General features: G+C 44.2%; 3 protein-coding genes across 5 annotated transcripts in view; 2 read left to right on the top strand and 1 right to left on the bottom strand.

Moving 5' to 3' along the window:
* SLC17A4 (solute carrier family 17 member 4) overlaps positions 1 to 4,830 on the top strand; it is a 15,338-nt gene extending 10,508 nt beyond the window's left edge. The window contains exons 7-12 of the mRNA XM_049654857.1: positions 1 to 133; positions 1,990 to 2,122; positions 2,202 to 2,349; positions 3,181 to 3,271; position 3,471; positions 4,209 to 4,830. The exon at positions 1 to 133 is cut by the window's left edge and continues 50 nt beyond it. Coding sequence (XP_049510814.1) covers positions 1 to 133; positions 1,990 to 2,122; positions 2,202 to 2,349; positions 3,181 to 3,271; position 3,471; positions 4,209 to 4,342 — 640 coding nt within the window. The 3' untranslated portion in view covers positions 4,343 to 4,830. The remainder of the gene's footprint in view (positions 134 to 1,989; positions 2,123 to 2,201; positions 2,350 to 3,180; positions 3,272 to 3,470; positions 3,472 to 4,208) is intronic.
* The window catches only part of LOC125939383 (histone H2B type 1-A), a 373,771-nt gene that overhangs the window by 56,940 nt on the left and 296,675 nt on the right, over positions 1 to 20,156 (top strand). The gene's annotated exons all lie outside the window — the stretch shown is intronic.
* Positions 17,706 to 20,156, bottom strand: part of SLC17A1 (solute carrier family 17 member 1) — a 34,831-nt gene continuing 32,380 nt past the window's right edge. Inside the window, exons 13-14 of the mRNA XM_049611336.1 lie at positions 18,860 to 18,999; positions 17,706 to 18,231 (exon numbers count right to left, since the gene is read on the bottom strand). Of these exons, the coding sequence (XP_049467293.1) occupies positions 18,862 to 18,999 (138 nt within the window). The 3' untranslated portion in view covers positions 17,706 to 18,231; positions 18,860 to 18,861. The remainder of the gene's footprint in view (positions 18,232 to 18,859; positions 19,000 to 20,156) is intronic.

Here is a 20,156-nt window from a genome sequence, read left to right as displayed (position 1 = left end):
TAAGGCTATGGTCAGATCCCTACCACTTTGGGCCATTTTAATCTTTCATTTCACTGAATTCTGGAGTTTTTATATTTTTATGGACTACACACCAACATACTTCAGCACCATACTTCAAGCTAACCTCAGAGACGTAAGTACAGAGAAAGCCCATTCTGTTCTTCTGTTTAAATGCTTCATTACGTAAATCTCTGTCCCGCTCACGGCCACAACATCAGAGGAAGTGGGCCCGGGACTTTTGTGTAGGAAACGCAACCCTGTTCACTTGAATTCTGATTCATCTCACTGTGACCTACGGCTTTTTGGGGAAGGCTGGTATGGTTCTAAGTAAGCTTGACGTTCACAGGATGTCGTAATTCCTAAGGGACCTATGTCCCTTATGTTATGTTCAAAACGATCAACATTTGCAAGCAAGGCACCCTGCTGGCAGCACAAACAATAAAGGGGTAACAAAACAAGTTCTGCCTCAGAGAAGAAGGCTCGACAGGGAGGCTTAACAACAAATGCTGAAGACGAGGGATTATTAACAGGACATAAAGTTCCAAATAAGCCTTCTGCCAGAAACTTGCAGGTGATGCTCTTTAACAAATGTTTTTTATTCAAGTGTGACACATAAACAGAAAAGTGCACACATGTGTCCAGCTCTCTGTTCACAAAATGAACAGATGCTGAGATAGTCTGGCAGGAGCCTTTCAATTCCTATAACATGGAGGCCTTTTTTTAAAAAATGTTTTTATTTTTGAGAGACGGAGAGAGACAGAGCGCGAGCAGGGGAGAGGCAGAGAGAGAGGGAGACACAGAATCTGAATCAGGCTCCAGGCTCTGAGCTGTCAGCACAGAGTCCTATGCAGGGCTCGAACTCACGAACTGCAACATGGTGACCTGAGCCGACGTTGGACGCTTAACCGACTGAGCCACCCAGGCGCCCCTGAAATACATTTTAAGTTTACTTATTTATTTGGAGAGAGAGAGTGTGCATGTGCTCATGTGGGGGAGGAGCAGAAAGGGGGGGGGACAGAGAGAGAGAGAGAGAAAGAGAGAGAGAGAGAGAGAGAGAGAGAGAGAGAGAGAGAGAGAGACTCCCAAGCAGGTTCCACACTGTCAGCACAGAGCCCGATACGGGGCTCAAACTCATGAACTGGGAGATCATGGCCTGATCCGAAGTCGGACCCTTAACCGACTGAGCCACCCAGGTGCCCTGCATAAACGTTTATAGCTATTGTCAAATTGCCCCCACAGGACACTGGTAATATTTGCAAGTACCTGATTACCTACAGCATCACCATTGATCACGTCAAAAAAAATTGTTGGATTTTTGCTAGTTTGATCCATGAAAAATGGCATGCTGACAGCTTGTTGTTTTTGTTTTACTTTGAGGTCAGATACCTTTTAATAGGTTCAGGAGTCACTTATTTTTCCATCCCTGTAAACTGTTCCTATCCTTTGCCTATTTTTCTATTGGGTTTTGTTCTTTTTAAAACCTATTTCCAGGTGGCCTTTACACATAAAGAGAACATTAATTTTTTTTTTTTCCAAATTGAACTACATGCATGTTTTTCCTCAGGCACTGGAATTGGGTTGGCTCAGTCCAGTAACATGAAATTTGCATTAAAGATGACAATGTATATAAAGAAAAGCTAAGACATTAAAAAAATTTAAAAAAAAAAGGGGGGGGGGAAGCGCCTGGGTGGCTCAGTTGGTTAAGCATCCAACTTCAGCTTGGGTGATTTTGCAGTTTGTGGGTTCGAGCCCCATGTCGGGCTCTGTGCCGACAGCTCGGAGCCCGGAGCCTGCTTCAGATTCTGTGTCTCCCTCTCTCTCTGCCCCTCTCCTGTTCCCACTCTGTCTCCTCCTCTCTCTCGAAAATAAACAGACATTTAAAAAAAGAAAAAAGAAGAAGAAAAGCTACAGAGGTGGACAAGCCACCTCGTCAATCTGTGTCGCGGTGTGGGAAGTGAGGCACGCTGCTCACTTCTCTCTGGTCCTCAGAGTGGGATCCTCACATCCCTGCTGTTGGTGGCTGCCTTTATCTGCACTATCTTCGGAGGTCTATTGGCAGATTTCCTTCTCTCCAGAAGACTCCTCCGACTCCTGAGCATCAGGAAACTGTTCACCGCCATAGGTAAGGACGAAGGGGACGGGGATGGATGCGGGAGGCTCGGGACAGTTGCTTACTTCTCTCCGTGCCTGTCCCGCTGCAGGGGTTCTCGTCCCCTCTGCAGCCCTCGTGTCCCTGCACTGGACCAGATCCAGCCTGAGCGCCACCATGGCCTTGTTGGCACTGTCTTTCACCACCACCACTTTCTGCCAAGTAGGCGCTTTTGTTAACTTCTTGGACATCGCTCCTCGGTAGGAACCCCTCGGCCTCATCCTCCCAGAAGCTCAGTTCAGGCCCAACGGCCCTAAACTCGCTCTGACGCACCAGTTAGATGCCAGCAATACATGTGACAGCTCACAGGAGATGTTAGTGACAGCCCTACGTGCAAATAATTCCTGGAAGGGACCCAAGGCTAGTCAGCCCCTGGGAACTTAGTTTTCCAAGGGGAGAACAGGGGGAGGCAGTGGCCACACTCACCGCTCAACCAGGGGTGGAGGTGGCGGGTGGGGGGGACTCACACCAAGCTCTCTGTCAGGAAACGCTGCAGTCACACAGGGGTGGATCCCTGGAGGGCCCGTAAGGCTCACACAAAGCTTTAACAGAGATCAAGCTTGAATAAAGGGATAGCAAGCGAAACACGGGCCTCTCCTAGAGGTGGTGTGGAAGATGGCTGGGACTTCCACCTGTAGCTCCCGGGACCCTTTCCCGGTCACAACACGTGCCAGTTTTAGACACCTAACCACCATGACACAAGGGAGAGGCTTTGGTCTCGCCCAGTGAGGCATCTTTTTTACCCCAAGACAGGGCCGCAGGATCAGGTTCCTGAGAGACTGAGAGAACACACAAACGTGGTGCAAACCATCCATCCGGACGTTTTGCATCCGCCATGTTGACCGGTTTGTACAGCTTGCCCTGGGGAGTCTCAGACCCTCACACGGGCTTCTACTGATCACCAGTCAGCATGTTTCACTCAGCTTGGACCAAGGGTCAGCCCCACGCATCCCCAGAGATGAGCACAGGGTTGCAGCAAGTAAGCAGAGATTAACGGTTTGCTTACGCCGGAACATTCTTTTCTGTCTCAGGTACACTGGCTTTCTCAAAGGACTATCACAAATCTTTGCTCACGCATCGGGAGCCATTTCTTCCACTCTTGCTGGATTTATAATGAGTCAGGTGAGGTCAAACGCTCTGGTGAAAATATGCGGAAGAGAAACCCGTAGAGGTCGCTCAGCAGAAGTCAGGCTGAAGACATTTTTGTCCCCTCCTCAACGTGGCTCGACTTAAAGCTCTAGAGTCCTGAGCCCCCTCGTGATCTAACCCCCTCGTGATCTAACCCTAGGCTCGGCTCATGCTGGGCAATTACCATGTTGAGGGTGTGGAGTGATGAAGAATGCTCAGTTTTGGGAGTTTAGGCTTTAAGAATCCTTAGAAGATGAGCCTTTCATGCTCATCATCAAAATTTCTAGCAATATCCACGGCACCGCTTGCCACGTATACAGCGGCCAACCGCTCTGGTGTGCCTGTGATTGAGGGGCTTCCCTTCCAGTCGCTGACCAACAGCGGTTTTTAATATGGATATTCTCAAACTGAATTTGTTTCCCTTGTTATGCCTTCATTCATTCATCCATTCGTTAATTCAACATTAGCACATGCCGCGCACTGTTTCAGGGAATAGAGCAAACAGAAGTCCCTGCTCTGGTGAAGCTTATGTTGTGGCCGACAAAAAACTAATGATATAAGTAAAACATACAGCCTATGGAACAGTGGCCAAGTGCTCAGAGAAGAATAACACGGGAGAGGAGAACAGGGCACATCAGAAGGGGCGGGACTGCAGTTTTAAAAAGGGTGGTTGTGGAAGGACTCACTGGAAAGTAACATTTAAGTAAAGACTAGAAGCAGACAAGGGAGCCAAATGGCTATCTGGGGGGAGGGATGTTCCAGCAGAGGGAGAGGCCAGGGCACAGGAAATGACCTGTGTCTTCTAGGACAGACCAGGAAGCCCGCAGAGGCGGGGGTGGGGGTAGGGAGGAGGACGCGTGCCAGAGCCTTCCTGACTCGGAGGGCCAAGGGCTAGGAGACCGCTGACAATTTGTTGCCTCCTGCTTCCAAGATTCCGAGTTTGGCTGGAGAAATGTCTTCTTGATTTCAGCTTCTGTGAACGTATCAGGCCTGGTCTTCTACCTGATCTTCGGGCAAGCAGAGGTCCAGGACTGGGCCACAGAGCAGACACTCACTCATTTCTGAGCAAACCGGACGCCCGGGATCCTAATGCCCAGCCATTCATCGTTTGCCCTCGTGGGCATTCCCTCTTAAGCACCTGTTTGACTGGTTAGCCATTCAATTTGAACTGACTTTGTTTCCGGTAATTTCTCAGAGACCTCGGCTGTGTAGGACTGAAGGTTCCACTCGTGGATCGTTCAGGGGCGGGTAGGGAAAGGCTCGTTTTTTAACTGTGAGCTCCTGAAAGCATTGGTGTATCTGCATTTCTAGCGTTCTGCACTCTTTCCTCTATTATTGCGACATAAGAAAAAATATGTAATCGCGGAGGTGCCTGCGTGGCCCAGTCGGTTGAACGTCCGACTTCGGCCCAGGTCACGATCTCGCACTTCGTGAGTTCGAGCCCCGCGTCGGGCTCTGTGCTGACGGCTCGGAGCCTGGAGCCTGCTTGGGATTCGGTGACTCCCTCTCTCTCTGCCCCTCCCCGGCTCATGCTCACACTCTGTCTCTGTCAAAAATAAATAAATTAAAACAAATTTTTTTTAAAAATACGTATTTTGTCTCTGCCCCTGCTCTCTGGCACAGAGCTCCAGAATTTCAGATTAGTAATTCCTCCAGTGATAGGCATGACAGGAGCACCTGTTGTCATAGTATCTGGACCCAGTCCCTGGTTCCCAAAAGAGCTTCTAAGACCTTGGACTCTGTGGAGTGATGAGGGTGTCTCTGGTCTCGTAACGGGATGGCTGGCGGCTGGGGGCGCCGGGGAGCTTCAGGATGGGGCTGGTCTCCAGAGACACGAAGGCACCATGGAAGGCTAGAACTTTCAGCTCCAGCATCCTGCTTCCGGGGAGGGGAGAGGGCCTGGAGATCGAGTTATTCGTCAACTGCCAATCATTTCATCAATCATGTCTGCGCAATAAACCCTCTATGGACACCTTAAACGACGGGGTTCCGAGAGCACCTGCCCTGGTGAGCGTCCGGAGGCCCTGGAGAAGCGGGGCGCCCGGCGCGGGCACGGGAGCTCTGCGCCCCTGCCCGCGCTGCTCGCCCTCAGCAGCTCCTCCATTTGGCCGTTCCTGGGTTGTGTCCTGTCTGAGAAACCAGTAAGAGTAAGTGAGCTGTTTTCCCGAGTTCTGTGAATCATTCTAGCCGATTTTCAAACCTGAGGAGGGGGTCGCGGGAACCCACGACCTCGTAGCTCGGTCAAACAGAAGCGTGGGTACCGCGGGCACCCACTACCTTAACTGGTGTCCGAGGTGGGCGCAGCTTTGCGGCACCGAGCCTTTCTTAACCAGTGGGGTCTCCGCTAATTGCAGGTAGTCAGCGTCAGAGTTGAATCCTGTCGTGGGACGCCCCGCTGGGGCCCACAGGGGTTTAGAGAACCGCTTGGTGTGGAACACCCACGCCTTTGGTGTCACAAGTGTTCTGAGCATGGAAACGATTCTCCTTTCGTCATCTGGGTAAAAGCATCAGGGGCCCGAGGACAGTGTGTCCCCTAACGAAGCAGGAAGCTGGAACCATGGGAGCAAGAACAAGGGAAACTGCGTCCAAACCTCCAGAAGATGAACCCGACAGCGACCTGCGGCAGCAGGGCCAGACAACAGAAGCCGTGGTCTACGCGATGCAGAGTCGTAGGCCAGGAGGTCAGAGCCAGTCAAGCCGGCGTCGCATCAAGGGAGGAGGGACGCAGGGCCATTCTGACGCTTCGTTTAAGCAAGACGCCCCGGTGAAAAATACCGAGGAGGAGAGGACGATGAAGGCCGAATGCGCTGTGACCGGAGAAAAATGCACACACCTGCAACCAACGGCAGCGGGGAGACTTCAACCGCTCCCCATGACTTGCTTCCTATGGACGCTGGTGTTGGAACCAGAGCCGTTTCCGTGATGCGTATAGTCTCGGGCTTCCCCCAGAATCCGCGTCCAGCAGCTACCTCCTCTCCGGCCATCTGGACCTCTGCCCCACATCTGGTTTGTGGATCCAGGTAGATCCCTTACATCTGAGTGAACAGGCATTGCCTGGTTTCCTTCCTGTGCCCTCAAACACGTGTTCGTGCCACCACACCCGTCTCGGGTGCCCTTCCTCCGCTCCCCTGACTGCCGGAACCCTACCTGCCTTCGGCAAGCCTCCGTCAAGAATCATGTCACTACCTTAACGCTTCTTCCAAAAACCTGTGTTTAAGCCCTACGCCGGCTTGGGGCTTATCACTATAATAAGAATACCAGCTGGAGTCAAAAATAGATTAGAATCCCTTTCTGTGGAGATAAAAGAAGTCAAAGCTAGTCAGGATGAAATCAAAAATGCTATAACTGAGCTGCAATCACAGATGGATGCAGCGGCAGCAAGGATAGACAAGGCAGGACAGAGAATCAGTGATATAGAGGACAAACTTATAGAGAATAATGAAGCAGAAAAAAAGAGGGAGATTAGGGCAAAAGAGCACGATTTAAGAATTAGAGAAATCAGTGACTCATTAAAAAGGAACAACAGCAGAATCACAGGGGTCCCAGAAGAGGAAGAGAGAGAAATAGAAATAGAAGGATTATGTGAGCAAATCATAGTGGAAAACTTTCCTAACTTGGGGAAAGACACAGACATCAAAATCCAGGAAGCACGGAGGACCCCATTAGATTCAACAAAAACCGACCATCAACAAGGCGTATCATAGTCAAATTCACAAAATACTCAGGCAAGGAGAGAATCATGAAAGCAGCAAGGGAAAAAAAGTCCCTAACCTACAAGGGAAGACAGATCAGGTTTGTAGCAGACCTACCCACAGAAACTTGGCAGGCCAGAAAGGAGTGGCGGGATATATTCAGTGTGCTGAATCAGAAAACTATGCAGCCAAGAATTCTTTAGCCAGCAAGGCTGTCATTCAAAATAGAAGGAGAGATAAAAAGTTTCCCAGACAAACAAAAATTAAAGGAGTTTGTGGCCACTAAAACAGCCCAGCAAGATTTTTAAGGGGGACTTTCTGAGGGGAGAAATGATGAAAAAATATATATACATATGTGTGTGTATATACATATATATACATATATATGTATTATATATATAATACATATATTAATTACATTATATATATAATATATAATATATATATTATATATTATATTATATATATATTATATATATTAATATACATATTATATATAAATATATAATATATTAATATACGTATTATATATATAATATATATATGTAATACATATATTAATATATAATACATATGTGTATACACACATATATATGTGTGTATATATACATATATATACATATGTATGTGTATAATATATATAATACATATATATACACATATATATGTACACATATATATTATACACATATATATGTATAATATATATAATACATATGTATTATATATATTATATATATAACACACACACACACACACACACATATATATATATATATATATATATTCATACACACACATACACCAAAAGCAACAAAAGATTACCAAGGACCAGAGAACACCACCAGAAACTCCAACTCTACAAGCATCATAATGGCAATAAATTCGTATCTTTCAGTACTCATTCTAAACGTCAATGGACTCAATGCTCCAATCAAAAGACATAGGGTAACAGAATGGACAAGAAAACAAGTTCCATCTATATGCTGTTTACAAGAGACCCATTTAGACCTAAAGACACCTTCAGATTGAAAATAAGGGGATGGAGAACCATCTATCATGCTAATGGTCAACAAAAGCAAGTCAGAGTAGCCATACTTATATCAGACAACCTAGACTTTAAAATAAAGATTGTATCAAGGGATAGAAGGGCATTATATCATAATCAAGGGGTCTACAGACCAAGAAGGCCTAACAATTGTAAACATTTATTTGCCAAATGTGGCAGCACCCAAATATATAAATCAATTAACCACAAACATAAAGAAACTCATCAATAGTAATATCATAATAGTAGGAGACTTCAACACTCCACTCACAGCAATGGACTGATCATCTAATCAAAAATCAATAAGGAAACAATGGCTTTGAATGACACACTGGACCGGACGGACTTAACAGATATATTCAGAACATTTCATCCCAAAGCAGCAGAATATACATTCTTCTCCAGGGCACATGGAACGTTCTCCAGAATAGATCATATACTGGGACACAAATCAGCCCTCAGCAAGACAAAAAGATTGAGATCATACTGTGCATATTTTCAGACCACAATGCTATGAAACTCAAAATCAACCACAAGAAAAAATTTCAAAAGGTAACAAATACTTGGTGACTAAAGAACATCCTACTAAAGAATGAATGGGCCAATGAAGAAGTTAAAGAGGAAATTAAAAAGTATATGGAAGCCAATGAAAATGATAACACCACAACCCCAAACCTCTGGGATGCAGCAAAGGTGGTCATAAGAGCAAAGTATATAGCAATCCAGGCCTTCCTAAAGAAGAAAGAAAGATCTCAGATACCCAACCTAACCTTACGCCTAAGGAGCTGGAAAAAGGACAGCCAATAAAACCCAAAACCAGCAGAAGACCGGAAACAATAAAGATCAGAGCAGAAATTGATGCTATCTAAAAACAACCATGACAAAAAAAACAGTAGAACAAATCAATGAAACCAGAAGCTGGTTCTTTGAAAGAATTAACAAAATTGATAAACCATTAGCCAGTTTGATCAAAAAGAAAAAGGAAAGGACCCAAATAATTAAAATCAAGAATCAAAGAGGAGAGATCACAACCAACACAGCAGAAATAAAAACACTAATAAGAGAATATTATGAGCAATTATATGCCAATAAAATGGGCAATCTGGAAGCAATGGACAAATTCCTAGCAACATATACACTACCAAAACTGAAACAGGAAGAAATAGAAAATTTGAACAGACCCATAACCAGTAAAGAAATCAAATTAATAATAAAAAATCTCCCAAAAAACAAGAGTCCAGGGCCAGCTGGCTTTCCAGGGTAATTCTATCAAACATTTAAGGAAGAGTGAACACCTATTCTCTTGAAGCTGTTCCAAAAAATAGAAATGGAAGGAAAACTTCCAAACTCTTTCTATGAAGCCAGCATTACCCTGATTCCAAATCCAGAGACCCCACTAAAAAGGAGAACTATAGACCAATTTCCCTGATGAACACGGATGCAAAAATCCTCAACAGGATATTAGCCAACCGGATCCAACGATACATTCAAAAAGTTATTCACCACCACCAAGTGGGATTTATTCCTGGGATGCAGGGCTGGTTCAATATCCAGAAAACAATTAACGTGATTCATCACATCACTAAAAGAAAGGACAAGAACCACATGATCCTCTCAATAGATGCAGAGAAAGCATTTGACAAAATACAACATCCTTTCTTGATAAAAACCCTCAAGAAAGTAGGGACAGAAGGATCATACCTCGAGATCATAAAAGCCATATATAAACGACCCAACCCTAACATCATCCTCAATGGGGAAAAACTGAGAGCTTTCCCCCTAAGGTCAGGAACAAGACAGGGATGTCCACTCTTGCCCCTGTTATTCAACATAGTATTGGCAGTCTTAGCCTCAGCAATCAGACAACACAAAGAAATAAAAGGCATCCAAATTGGCCATGAGGATGTCAAACTTTCACTCTTCACAGATGACATGATACTCTATATGGAAAACCCAAAAGATGCCACCAAAAAACTGCTAGAATTGATTCATGAATTCAGCAAGGTTGCAGGATATAAAATCAATGCACAGAAATCGGCTGCATTCCTATACACCAACAATGAAGCCACAGAAAGAGAAATCAAGTAACCGATCCTATTTACAATTGCACCAAAAATCATAAAATACCTAGGAATAAATCTAATCAAAGAGGTGAAAAATCCATACACTGAAAACTATAGAAAGCTTATGAAAGAAATGGAAGAAGACACACAAAAAAATGGAAATAGATTCCATGCTCCTGGATAGGAAGAACAAATACTGTTAAAATGTCGATACTACCCAAAGCAATCTACCTATTCAACGCAATCCCTATCAAAGTAACACCATCATTCTTCACAGAGCTAGAACAAACAATCCTAAAATTTGTATGGAACCAGAAAAGACCCCGAATAGCCAAAGCGATCTTGGAAAAGAAAACCAAAGCAGGAGGCATCACAATCCCAGACTTCAAGCTCTACTACAAAGCTGTCCTCATCAAGACAGTATGGTACTGGCACAAGAATAGACACTCAGATCAATGGTACAGAATGGAGAACCCAGAAATGGACCCAAAAGTGTATGGCCAACTCATCTTTGACAAAGCAGGAAAGAATATCCAATGGAATAAAGACAGTCTCTTCAGCAAGTGGTGCTGGGAAAACTGGACGGCGACATGCAGAAAAACGAACCTGGACCACTTTCTTACACCAGACACAAAAATAAACTCAAAATGGAGGAAAGACCTCAACGGAAGACAGGAAGCCATCAAAATCCTCGAGGAGAAAGCAGGCAAAAACCTCTTTGATATTGGCCACAGCAGCTTCTTAGTCAACAACGTCTCCGGAGGCAAGGGAAACAAAAGCAAAAATGAACAAACGGGATGACATCAAACCAAAAAGCTTTTGCACAGTGAGGGAAACCACCAACTTTTGTTGGAAAAGGCAACCTCCTGAATAGAAAATATTCATAAATGATGTACTGATAAGAAATTAACACCGAAAATACATAAAGAATGCCTACAATTCATTTAAAAAAAAAAAACAACTAACGATTCAAACTAAAAAATAGGCGGGGGGGGGTGGGGTGGGTGTGTGTGTGCCTGGGTGGCTAAGTCAGTGGAGCGGCCGACTTCGACTCAGGTCATGATCTCACAGGTGTGTGAGTTCGAGCCCCACATTGGGCTCTGTGCTGACAGCTCAGAGCCTGGAGTCTGCTTCCAATTCTGTGTCTCCTTCTCTCTCTGCGCCCCCCCCACCCTGCCCCCGCTCACACTCTGTCTCTCTCTCAAAAATAAACATTAAAAAAAATTTTTTTAAAGTAGGCAGAGGACCTGAATAGACATTTCTCCAAAGCAGACATCCAGATGGCCAACTGACACATGAAAAAACGCTCATCATCACTATCATCAGGGACATGCGAGTCAAAACTGCAATGAGGTATATCACTCACACCTGTCAGGATGGCTCTTATCAAAAAGCTAAGAGATAACAAGCGCTGGCAAGAATGTGGATGGAAAAAAAGAAAACCTCTCATGCACTGTGGGTGGGAATATAAATGGATGCAGTCACTACGGAGACTAGTGCAGAGATCCCTCAAAAAATTAAAAATAGAACTATCACAGAATTCAGCAATTCCACATCGAGGTATTTATCTGAAGAAAATGAAGACACTAATTCAAAAGGACACATGCACACCTATGTTCGTCACAGCATTATTTCCAATAAACATACGGAAGCTACCTAAATGTCCGTCGATAGATGAATGAAAAGAGAAGACGCACCGTATTTATCCAACAGAAATATTACTCAGCTGTAAAAAGAGAATGAAATCTTGTCATTTGCAGCCACACGGATGGAGCCCGACGCTAAATGGGATAAGTCAGAGCAAGACAAATACCGTAAGGTTGCACTTCTTTGCGAATAAAACACAAAACAAAACAACCAACAAAACAGAAGCAGGTTCACAGATACAGAGGACAAACAGGATGGTTGCCAGAGGGAAGGGGGGTGAAGAGATGGACCAAACGAGTAAACGAAACTAAGAGATCCGCTCTTCCAGTTAAATAAGACACACGGATGTAACATAGGACAACCAGGAATAGGGTCAGTGATCATTGTAACAACTTTGTATGGTGCCGGGTGGTAAATACAAATACTACGGTGACCACTTTGTAATGTGCATAAATATTGAATCACTCTGGGTTTTTTTGGAGCCCCTCTTTTATACCTAAAACTGATACAACATTGTATGTCAATTATTCTTCAGTTAAAAAATGAAATAGGGGCGCCTGGGTGGCTCAGTCGGTTGAGCGCCCGACTTCATTCAGCTCAGGTCACTCATGGGTTCGAGCCCCACGTCGGGCTCTGTGCTGACAGCTTGGAGCCTGGAGCCTGCTTCGGATTCCGTGTCTCCCCCTCTCTCTCTCTGCCCCTCCCCTGCTCACACTCTGTCTCTCTCTGTCTCAAAAATAAATAACATTAAAAAAAATTTTTTTTTAAATGAAATAAATAGGGACACTTTTGGGTGGCTCAGCCGGTTAAGCGACTGACTTCAGCTCAGGTCACGACCTCAACATCGTGGGCTCCAGCCCTGCGTCAGGCTCTGTGCTAATAACTGGGAGCCTGGAAACTGTTTCGGATTCTGTGTATCCCTCTCTCTCTGCCTCTCGCCTCCTCATACTCTCTCTCTGTCTCTCAAAAATTAATAGAAATAAAACATTTAAAAAATTTTTAATAGTTAAATAAATAAAAATAAGCAAACAACTTATTAGAGTAAAACTAGAGTTTATGCATTTAAAGTCATAAAGAATAACGGAATACTAACAAGAGGGGAGAAAAAAGAGATAAAATACCAAAAGGGAGGAAGGAAAAATATCATTTGCAAATGATACGATTATTTACCTAGAAACCAGAGAATCAACTTACAAACCATCCTAGCAAGGTATCTCAGCCACAGTTACGTTTCTCAGTTTAAAAAAATAAATCTATTCAAACAATATCTCCCCTATATCCCAGCCCAAACTTGTAAGAAAATATAAGAAGTAAAAATCCCCTTCAGGAAATATAAATTAAATTTGATAAGAAATGCATAGGAAATACATAAAGCAAACTGTAGCACTGGGCTGAAGAAAAAGTGAACCTTCCTTTGGCATTGGTGGGTGGGAGGGGGTAGGGGGGTAGGGGGGTGGGGGGTGGGGGGGTGGGGGGGCGGTGGGGAGTAGTCTTACTACCTTCTCTTAAGGGAGATCATGCTATTACAGCCATCTTAATTTCTCCCAAATAGATTTAGTGCAATCTCATGCAATTAGATTGCAATTCAGTGCAACTTAAGTACTGCGGTTAAGTCTTTATTAAAATGGCCCAATGATTATAAACTTTCCTGGAATTAAAAGCAGCCGAGGCTACATATTGTCATCCTCAAAAATAAAAATGATAACAGTTGTTTGATCAGCCTGATAGTTACATCTATTAAAAATTTAGACCAACCACTATATTAATAACAGGTCCTTGTAACAATAGATATTAAACTATGTATTAAGCCCAGAAACACATATAAACATATCGAAGTTTATTTTACCAAAAGTTGGTATTTTAAATCAGAAGAAACAAATGTGAAGTATTCCCCCCCAAAAAATCTTGGTAGAACTCAAATCACTTGGAAAACAAGTCTGAATCCCGACTTAAGCTGCGCGATAAACATCTGCACATGAAGTAAAGACAATAAAGAAACAATGAACTTTTAGGAAGGAAACGTCTATGCTGTATGCGGTCGGTTTCTCTCTTTCTCTCCTTTCCCCTCCGTGTGAGCTCGATGATGGCAAGGTCAAAGACTGCCCTAACTGGTTGAGGCAGCCCATTTGTAAAGCCTGCAAGGACCTCAGAGTAACGCACAGTCGTGACGAATCACAGTATTGCATTCTTGAAACTAATATAACCTGTATGTTAACTGCACTGGAATTAAAACTAAAAAATAACAAAAATGAATAAAAACTAAAACTAACACAAAAAGCTCTCAGGAGATTGAAGTCTGCTGATGGTCGGTCTTGGTATCCTGGTGAGAGTGTCAGAGGGGGACAGGCCGGCGCAGTGACCGCCCACAGGTGCACCGGCTAGGGGAACCTTTTCTGTCACCCATGTGGCTTCACTCTGACATTCTTCATTCTGCAGGGCCATACGGGTCCACTTGTCTTTACGCACCCAAACACATTCACCTAAAGCCACCGGGTCAATAAAACCCCTTTGTATCAACGAAACAGAACATACAACAAGTTTACAGATTTTAGGACCACATAATTATGGCATCTAACTTACAAAGCCTCTAAGCCAAGTTTTCTACTGTTGCACAAACCACTGACTGGCCTTACTGGTTAGGCTCACTGGAAGTCCTGATGACATTATATACAGTTCTGTGTGGTCTTTACTGAGTAATTTCCCGCCCCACCTCACCCTCAAACAAAGGCAACTACAACCAACGTACAAAAAGACAGAAAACCAGGGAACTACCTCATGCCAGAACCATCAAGGGCTGTTTACTAAATTAGTGACCAGGAGGACCCAAAGAATAGGTGACATTGGAGTCAACTCACAGCTCCCTGCCAGACACCTGGGCTCCGCTCCTTCCTCGGAAAGGGCAGGAGAGGAAACCGCCTCCAGCCAGGGCGGCCGGATCCTTCCAGCAGCAGGAAGTGGGCGGAGCAAGTGCACCCGGGAACCAGAGGCGATCTTGCAATTCCGGGGGCCAGGCCCTCGGTGCGCAAAGGCTCCGCGCCCGAGGGGAGACGCGTGACCGTGACTGCCCTCTGACGTCTTCCCCCAGCTGCTTCGCTCGAGATGGAAAATTGACGTGGACCAACTTTGCAACAATGTGTCAGTGTGACTGAGCCGAGCAAATACTGCGGATTCTGCAGACCAGCTGAGCGCTGCCTCGTGGCCCAGGGCCCCGAGGACGCAGGGTGTTGAAGAAGCCTTGCTGCCTCCTCCCAGAGCCGCAAAACTGAGAGCAGGGCCAAAGAGGACGCTTCTGGGACTCCGCCACCGGTGCTGGGGTCCCCGCGCTGGCTGTCACCTGGCCTTGGGTCTGCAAGGTGGATTTAAAGCTCCCAGCCCTCCGGCACCCGCCCAACGGAAGCTGCAGAGGCCGAAGAGGTAAACAAGTTCCACCTCTGCTGTGTTTGGGGAGTAACACCCTCAGGCAGGCGCCATCCGTCCGGGCAGGAGAAAAGTTACTAGAGAAGTCCGAGGGGTGAGATATTTTGAAGGGGAAAAGACGGCAGCAAAAGAGAGTATTACCTGCTAGTGAAAAATGGACACTTTTTCCAAGAAGGTTTAATCAGAGCGTGTAAGCACAATCAGCATTTGAAATATTCCCTGTACCTTCGGAATTATTAGCGGGGGCAAGGAAGCAAGAGGAGGAGGAGGAGGACAGAGATAAGGGGGACATGGTTTTAGGGGAGTATAAAATACAGTATAAAATACAAACGTGAAGTGTATGTGTCATGATAACAAAGGCTGTTGGGTTAAACTCACCCCTACGAAGGAGACAGTGCTCAGCATGGGGAAAGTATTTGTAAGAAACACAGATTAAGTGAAATGGCTCAGAAAGGTAGAAACCAAAGGCGAGGGCACTGCATTCCAGAGAATCTGAAGCAAGCACACACACAAGAAACGTGAGAGGGCAGTCATTTTAGACAGTTTTAGAAAAACAAAGTTAGCCTTTCCAGGGGGGACACACTTACCGAATCTTTTTTGATATTGTAATATGACATCAGGATATTCAATAAAAACTGCTTGGAGGGGAGCCTGGGTGGCTTAGTCGGTTAAGCGTCTGACTCTTGACCTCAGCTCAGGTCATGATGTGAGGATTTGTGAGTTCGAGCCCGGTGTTGGGCTCTGTGCACTGACAGCCCAGAGCCTGGTTGGGATCCTCTCTCTCTCTCTCTCTTCCTGTCCCTTTGTCTCTCTCTCTCAAAATAAGTAAACATTAAAAAAAATTTTTTTTAACTTCTTGGACATAAATGGAAATTAAAAGAGATAATAATGGAAAACTTCAATATACCTTGTAGATTTTAATAGGTCAACTATGTAGAAACAAGTAAGATTTTTGGGTCTGGATATGATTACTGCCATAGCTATGCCCAGCTCCATATCTTGGAAATAGAGGATAAACCTTTGCTAATACCTATGGAGTATTTCCCAGCTTTCTTATGTGCTTATTCATAAGGACAACCTCAGTAGTTTCTCTATTAAAATATTTGTATGAGCTCCCATGTTTTTAGCTTCTGGTTGTGTTTCATTCACTTACACAAAATTAACTAACGAAGACATGTTTAATTCCAGATCCAGAGTTTTGCCATTTCTAATCAGCAACCTTGCATATAAATGCATCTTGATGAATTCTTGTGATGCACCGTTATGGGAACTCTTACTACCGGCAATACTGAGTCAATTGAATTTTTTTTAATATTTATTTTATTTTATTTTTTCAACGTTTTTTATTTATTTTTGGGACAGAGAGAGACAGAGCATGAACGGGGGAGGGGCACAGAGCGAGGGAGACACAGAATCGGAAACAGGCTCCAGGCTCCGAGCCATCAGCCCAGAGCCTGACGCGGGGCTCGAACCCACGGACCGCGAGATCGTGACCTGGCTGAAGTCGGACGCTCAACCGACTGCGCCACCCAGGCGCCCCAATGTTTGTTTATTTTTGAGAGAGAGAGAGACAGAGCATGAGCAGGGGAGGGGCAGAGAGGGAGGGAGTCACAGAATCCGAAGCGGGCTCCAGGCTGCGAGCTGTCAGCACAGAGCCCGACTTGGAGCTCGAACCCATAGACCGCAAGACCATGACTGGAGGTGAAGTCGGATGCTTAAGCCACTGAGCCACCCAGGCGCCCCTATTGAATTTTTGATTGGTACCTACTAAATTTCCCTCCAACCATCATTTGGACCATTTCTTTCAATAAATTCGCTAACCAGTTATTATTATCGCTTAACGGGAAGAAATTTATTTCTGTATTAATTGATCAGGAAGGTTCCCGGGTGTGTTTACTGTTTCTGTAGCTTCCCAGTCAACCCACTTTGATTTTCAAGGTAAGCAATCATGTCATTTACACATAACGTGAATTTCACCCTTTCCCAGGGTTGATTCCTTTATTTCGCTCTCACCTCCTTCCCCTTAAGTGAAAACCTCACTGCTTATTGCACAGACGAAATGCCAACCCACGTACTGACCCGCCACGTGGCTGCCCATAAATCCCACCTTCTCTGGGCTACTTCGGATTAACTCTAGGTTACGTCCAAGGCCCACGCCTGCAGTGTGCTTGGGTTTCATCCTCTCTGGGTGACTCAAATACTCTCATTCTGTGTGTGCGCCCCTCTCCCATGGTGAAACCGCATGACTGAATAATGCCATCAGCTTAGGTATTCCTACTGCACCTAAGTCTAAGACAGACAAACAATCCACGTTCCCCCACAGGGACTGTGTCATTTATCTGCTCCCTTGTACAGTGCTGTTTGTTCTTGCTGTCTCCATTTCCTCCGCTCACATTCCCTCCTTCCTCACCCCCACTCCCCCTTCTCTCCCTCCGTCCCCCTCCCTGTCCCCTCCCTCCCTTCCTTCCTTCCTTCCTTCCTTCCTCCCTCCCTCCCTTCCTTCCTTCCTTCCTTCCTTCCTTCCAAAACACAGGTAGAGAAAACTGCCTGAAACAAACATGTAATTCCGTGAACGCTCTTTTAATCACCACTGTGGACATACAAGTAGAATATTGCCAGAACCTCATAAGTTTTCCATGTGGTCTGTCCTAATCACATCTTCCTCCCCTTAAAAGTAATAACTATCCTGACATTTAGAACAATGTCTTCTCTGCGTGTCTTTACGGATTGGCCACCCTCCACCCTGATAGTGTTGCCAGTTTTTAAAAATGTAATGCTTTTAAAGTCACTTTTGACCTAGACGCTCCCCCTCCTGTCCCCTTTCTTTTTCTTTGTAATTTGTCTGTTAAAAAATCTATTAAGGCCTTTGACTGTAAAGTTCCCACAGTTTAGATTTGCTGACGATGTCCTTAGGATTTTGATCAACGCATTCTGCACTCTCTAGTCTCTGTCTTTCTTGCAAAACAGCAGCTGCTATCTACAGGCTTGACTGTACTCAGCTGATGTTCTTAGCAAGACCCTGGTGACGTGTGTTCTTGGGTCAGGATGTACACGGTGTGTCTGTATCTCTCTTTGTGATGTTAACCGCTGTCGGGGCAAAAACAAAACAAAAAAACAGATCCCTTTATTCACTAGAGTTTGTTCAGTAAAGATATCCTTCCTATACCAATTCTTATTTATGCATTAGGGGAAATAATTCTATAAAGACACACGTCTACTCTTTACTTACCTCTGATGGAGTTTAGAGAAGAAAGGCACAGTATCAGATTCTCTTTTGAACTTGAATGTGCCCTTAGTCTCCATCATTCGTTCTAGTCAGGGTCACCTTTAAGGTACCTCTTGCCAAACCCAGTAGTAAATTCCAGACCTTATGTAATTTGACCTCTGGGTAACATTTCCCTCCCGGGGTGATACGACATTCTCCAGCTGCGCTCCCTGCTGGACCCAGGGCCCTGCCCAGTCCCCCCTTGGAAGCCTCCCCTTCTCTTCCTCACCCTTAAGGTTAGACAGTCCCAGCCCCACTGGTTCCCCAGAATCTCAGAGCGACACCTCTTCTGGGCTGCGTGCTGTCCCCACCTGGACATGGCCCCGTTCTTCCCTCAAACCCAAACTTGTACCCCGCCCAGCACCCCAATCTGCTCAGGGGGTACCCTCAACCCTGCCCTCTCCTGCACCCCCACTTTCAAAATCGGACCTCAAGCCGATCACTTCTTACCTTCAGAGGCGTGTTTGTTCTGGTCTGTCTTTATCCCAGTCCTGAATTTCTGCTTTCCCAAATATGAGACAGAAAAGTAGGCTTGTCACATTAACGCCTGCCGTCAGGAAGAAGATTTTAAACCAGCCAGATTCTGGATTCTGAGGATTTTAGTGCAAAGTAATTATAAATTAGTGGGCTTGAGGTGCTTTTTAACACTTCCAATATCATGTTAAAATCAGTACAGGTTCAGCACAAATCACTTTACAGACATGGAAAAACACACTCATAAGGAGCAAAAAAAATTTGTCAGTTCACTCTACAAAGATAATGACCATTTATCTTTCTCCTTTTTTGATTTTTGTCTATGTGCATATAATTTTTCATATATCAAAATGGCATATGATGTACATAGTGCCCAAGCCAAGAATGCATATGTTTTTATTTAGAAATATGAACGTGTTTTAAAAAAAAGAAATATGAACGTTTGCATATCAAGAAATATTCGACCTTTACTGACTTATTAGTAATCCAGAGTTTAGATTTATAAAATGTGTAAAACATCCCTTATTTCCTTATATTTAAGTGGTTTTTCACTTTTTGCTGCTATAAATTGGAGCACTTTTGAACAAAATTTATCAAATACCTTTTCCTTATTCCTAACTCATTTTCTCTTTGAGCCTCTAATACGATCAGTTTCATTAATAGATCTTATAATATTCAGCCACTTTAACTTTCATAGAAAATGGCTTACTTAATCATGGTGTCATAGGCATATATTTTAATATGCTGGTGGACTCTATGCACAGGTAATTTATTTCATTTTTGCATCTATATTCAAAGATGGCATTGAATTTTAATTATGTTTGAGATCTGTTTTACCATTTTGCCTTTTAACTTTTGTATCATCTTAAAATTAAATTTTATGTAGTTGAATGTATAATGCATCGTGATTGGGTTTAAATGTCTGGTGTCATGCTTTCGAAGGATGTCCAACCAGAAATTTATATAATTACTAAGTCCTATTTTACATTAGTATCTTTATTGTTCTTTCCTTCCTTTACATCTTTCACCATCTAGAATAAATTTTGGGGTCAGGTGTGAGAACAGAGTATAATTGTATTTTTCTACAAGGGGGTTTCCACTATGTATTTGTTTTTTTTTTTTTTAAATAAATCCATGCCCTCGGTTTGAAATGAAACTTCATCATCCAGAATGTATTTTTTTCTAAATTATATTTTAAATAAAACCGATGATGATTTGGTCAAGTTGCGAAAAAAATACATTCTGGATGATGAAGTTTCATTTCAAACCGAGG

The sequence above is a fragment of the Panthera uncia genome, assembly GCF_023721935.1.
Source record: "Panthera uncia isolate 11264 chromosome B2 unlocalized genomic scaffold, Puncia_PCG_1.0 HiC_scaffold_25, whole genome shotgun sequence".
Lineage (NCBI taxonomy): Eukaryota > Metazoa > Chordata > Mammalia > Carnivora > Felidae > Panthera > Panthera uncia.
The sequence above is the reverse complement of the archived record's forward strand: the minus strand, read 5'-3'. Positions and strand labels throughout refer to the sequence as shown.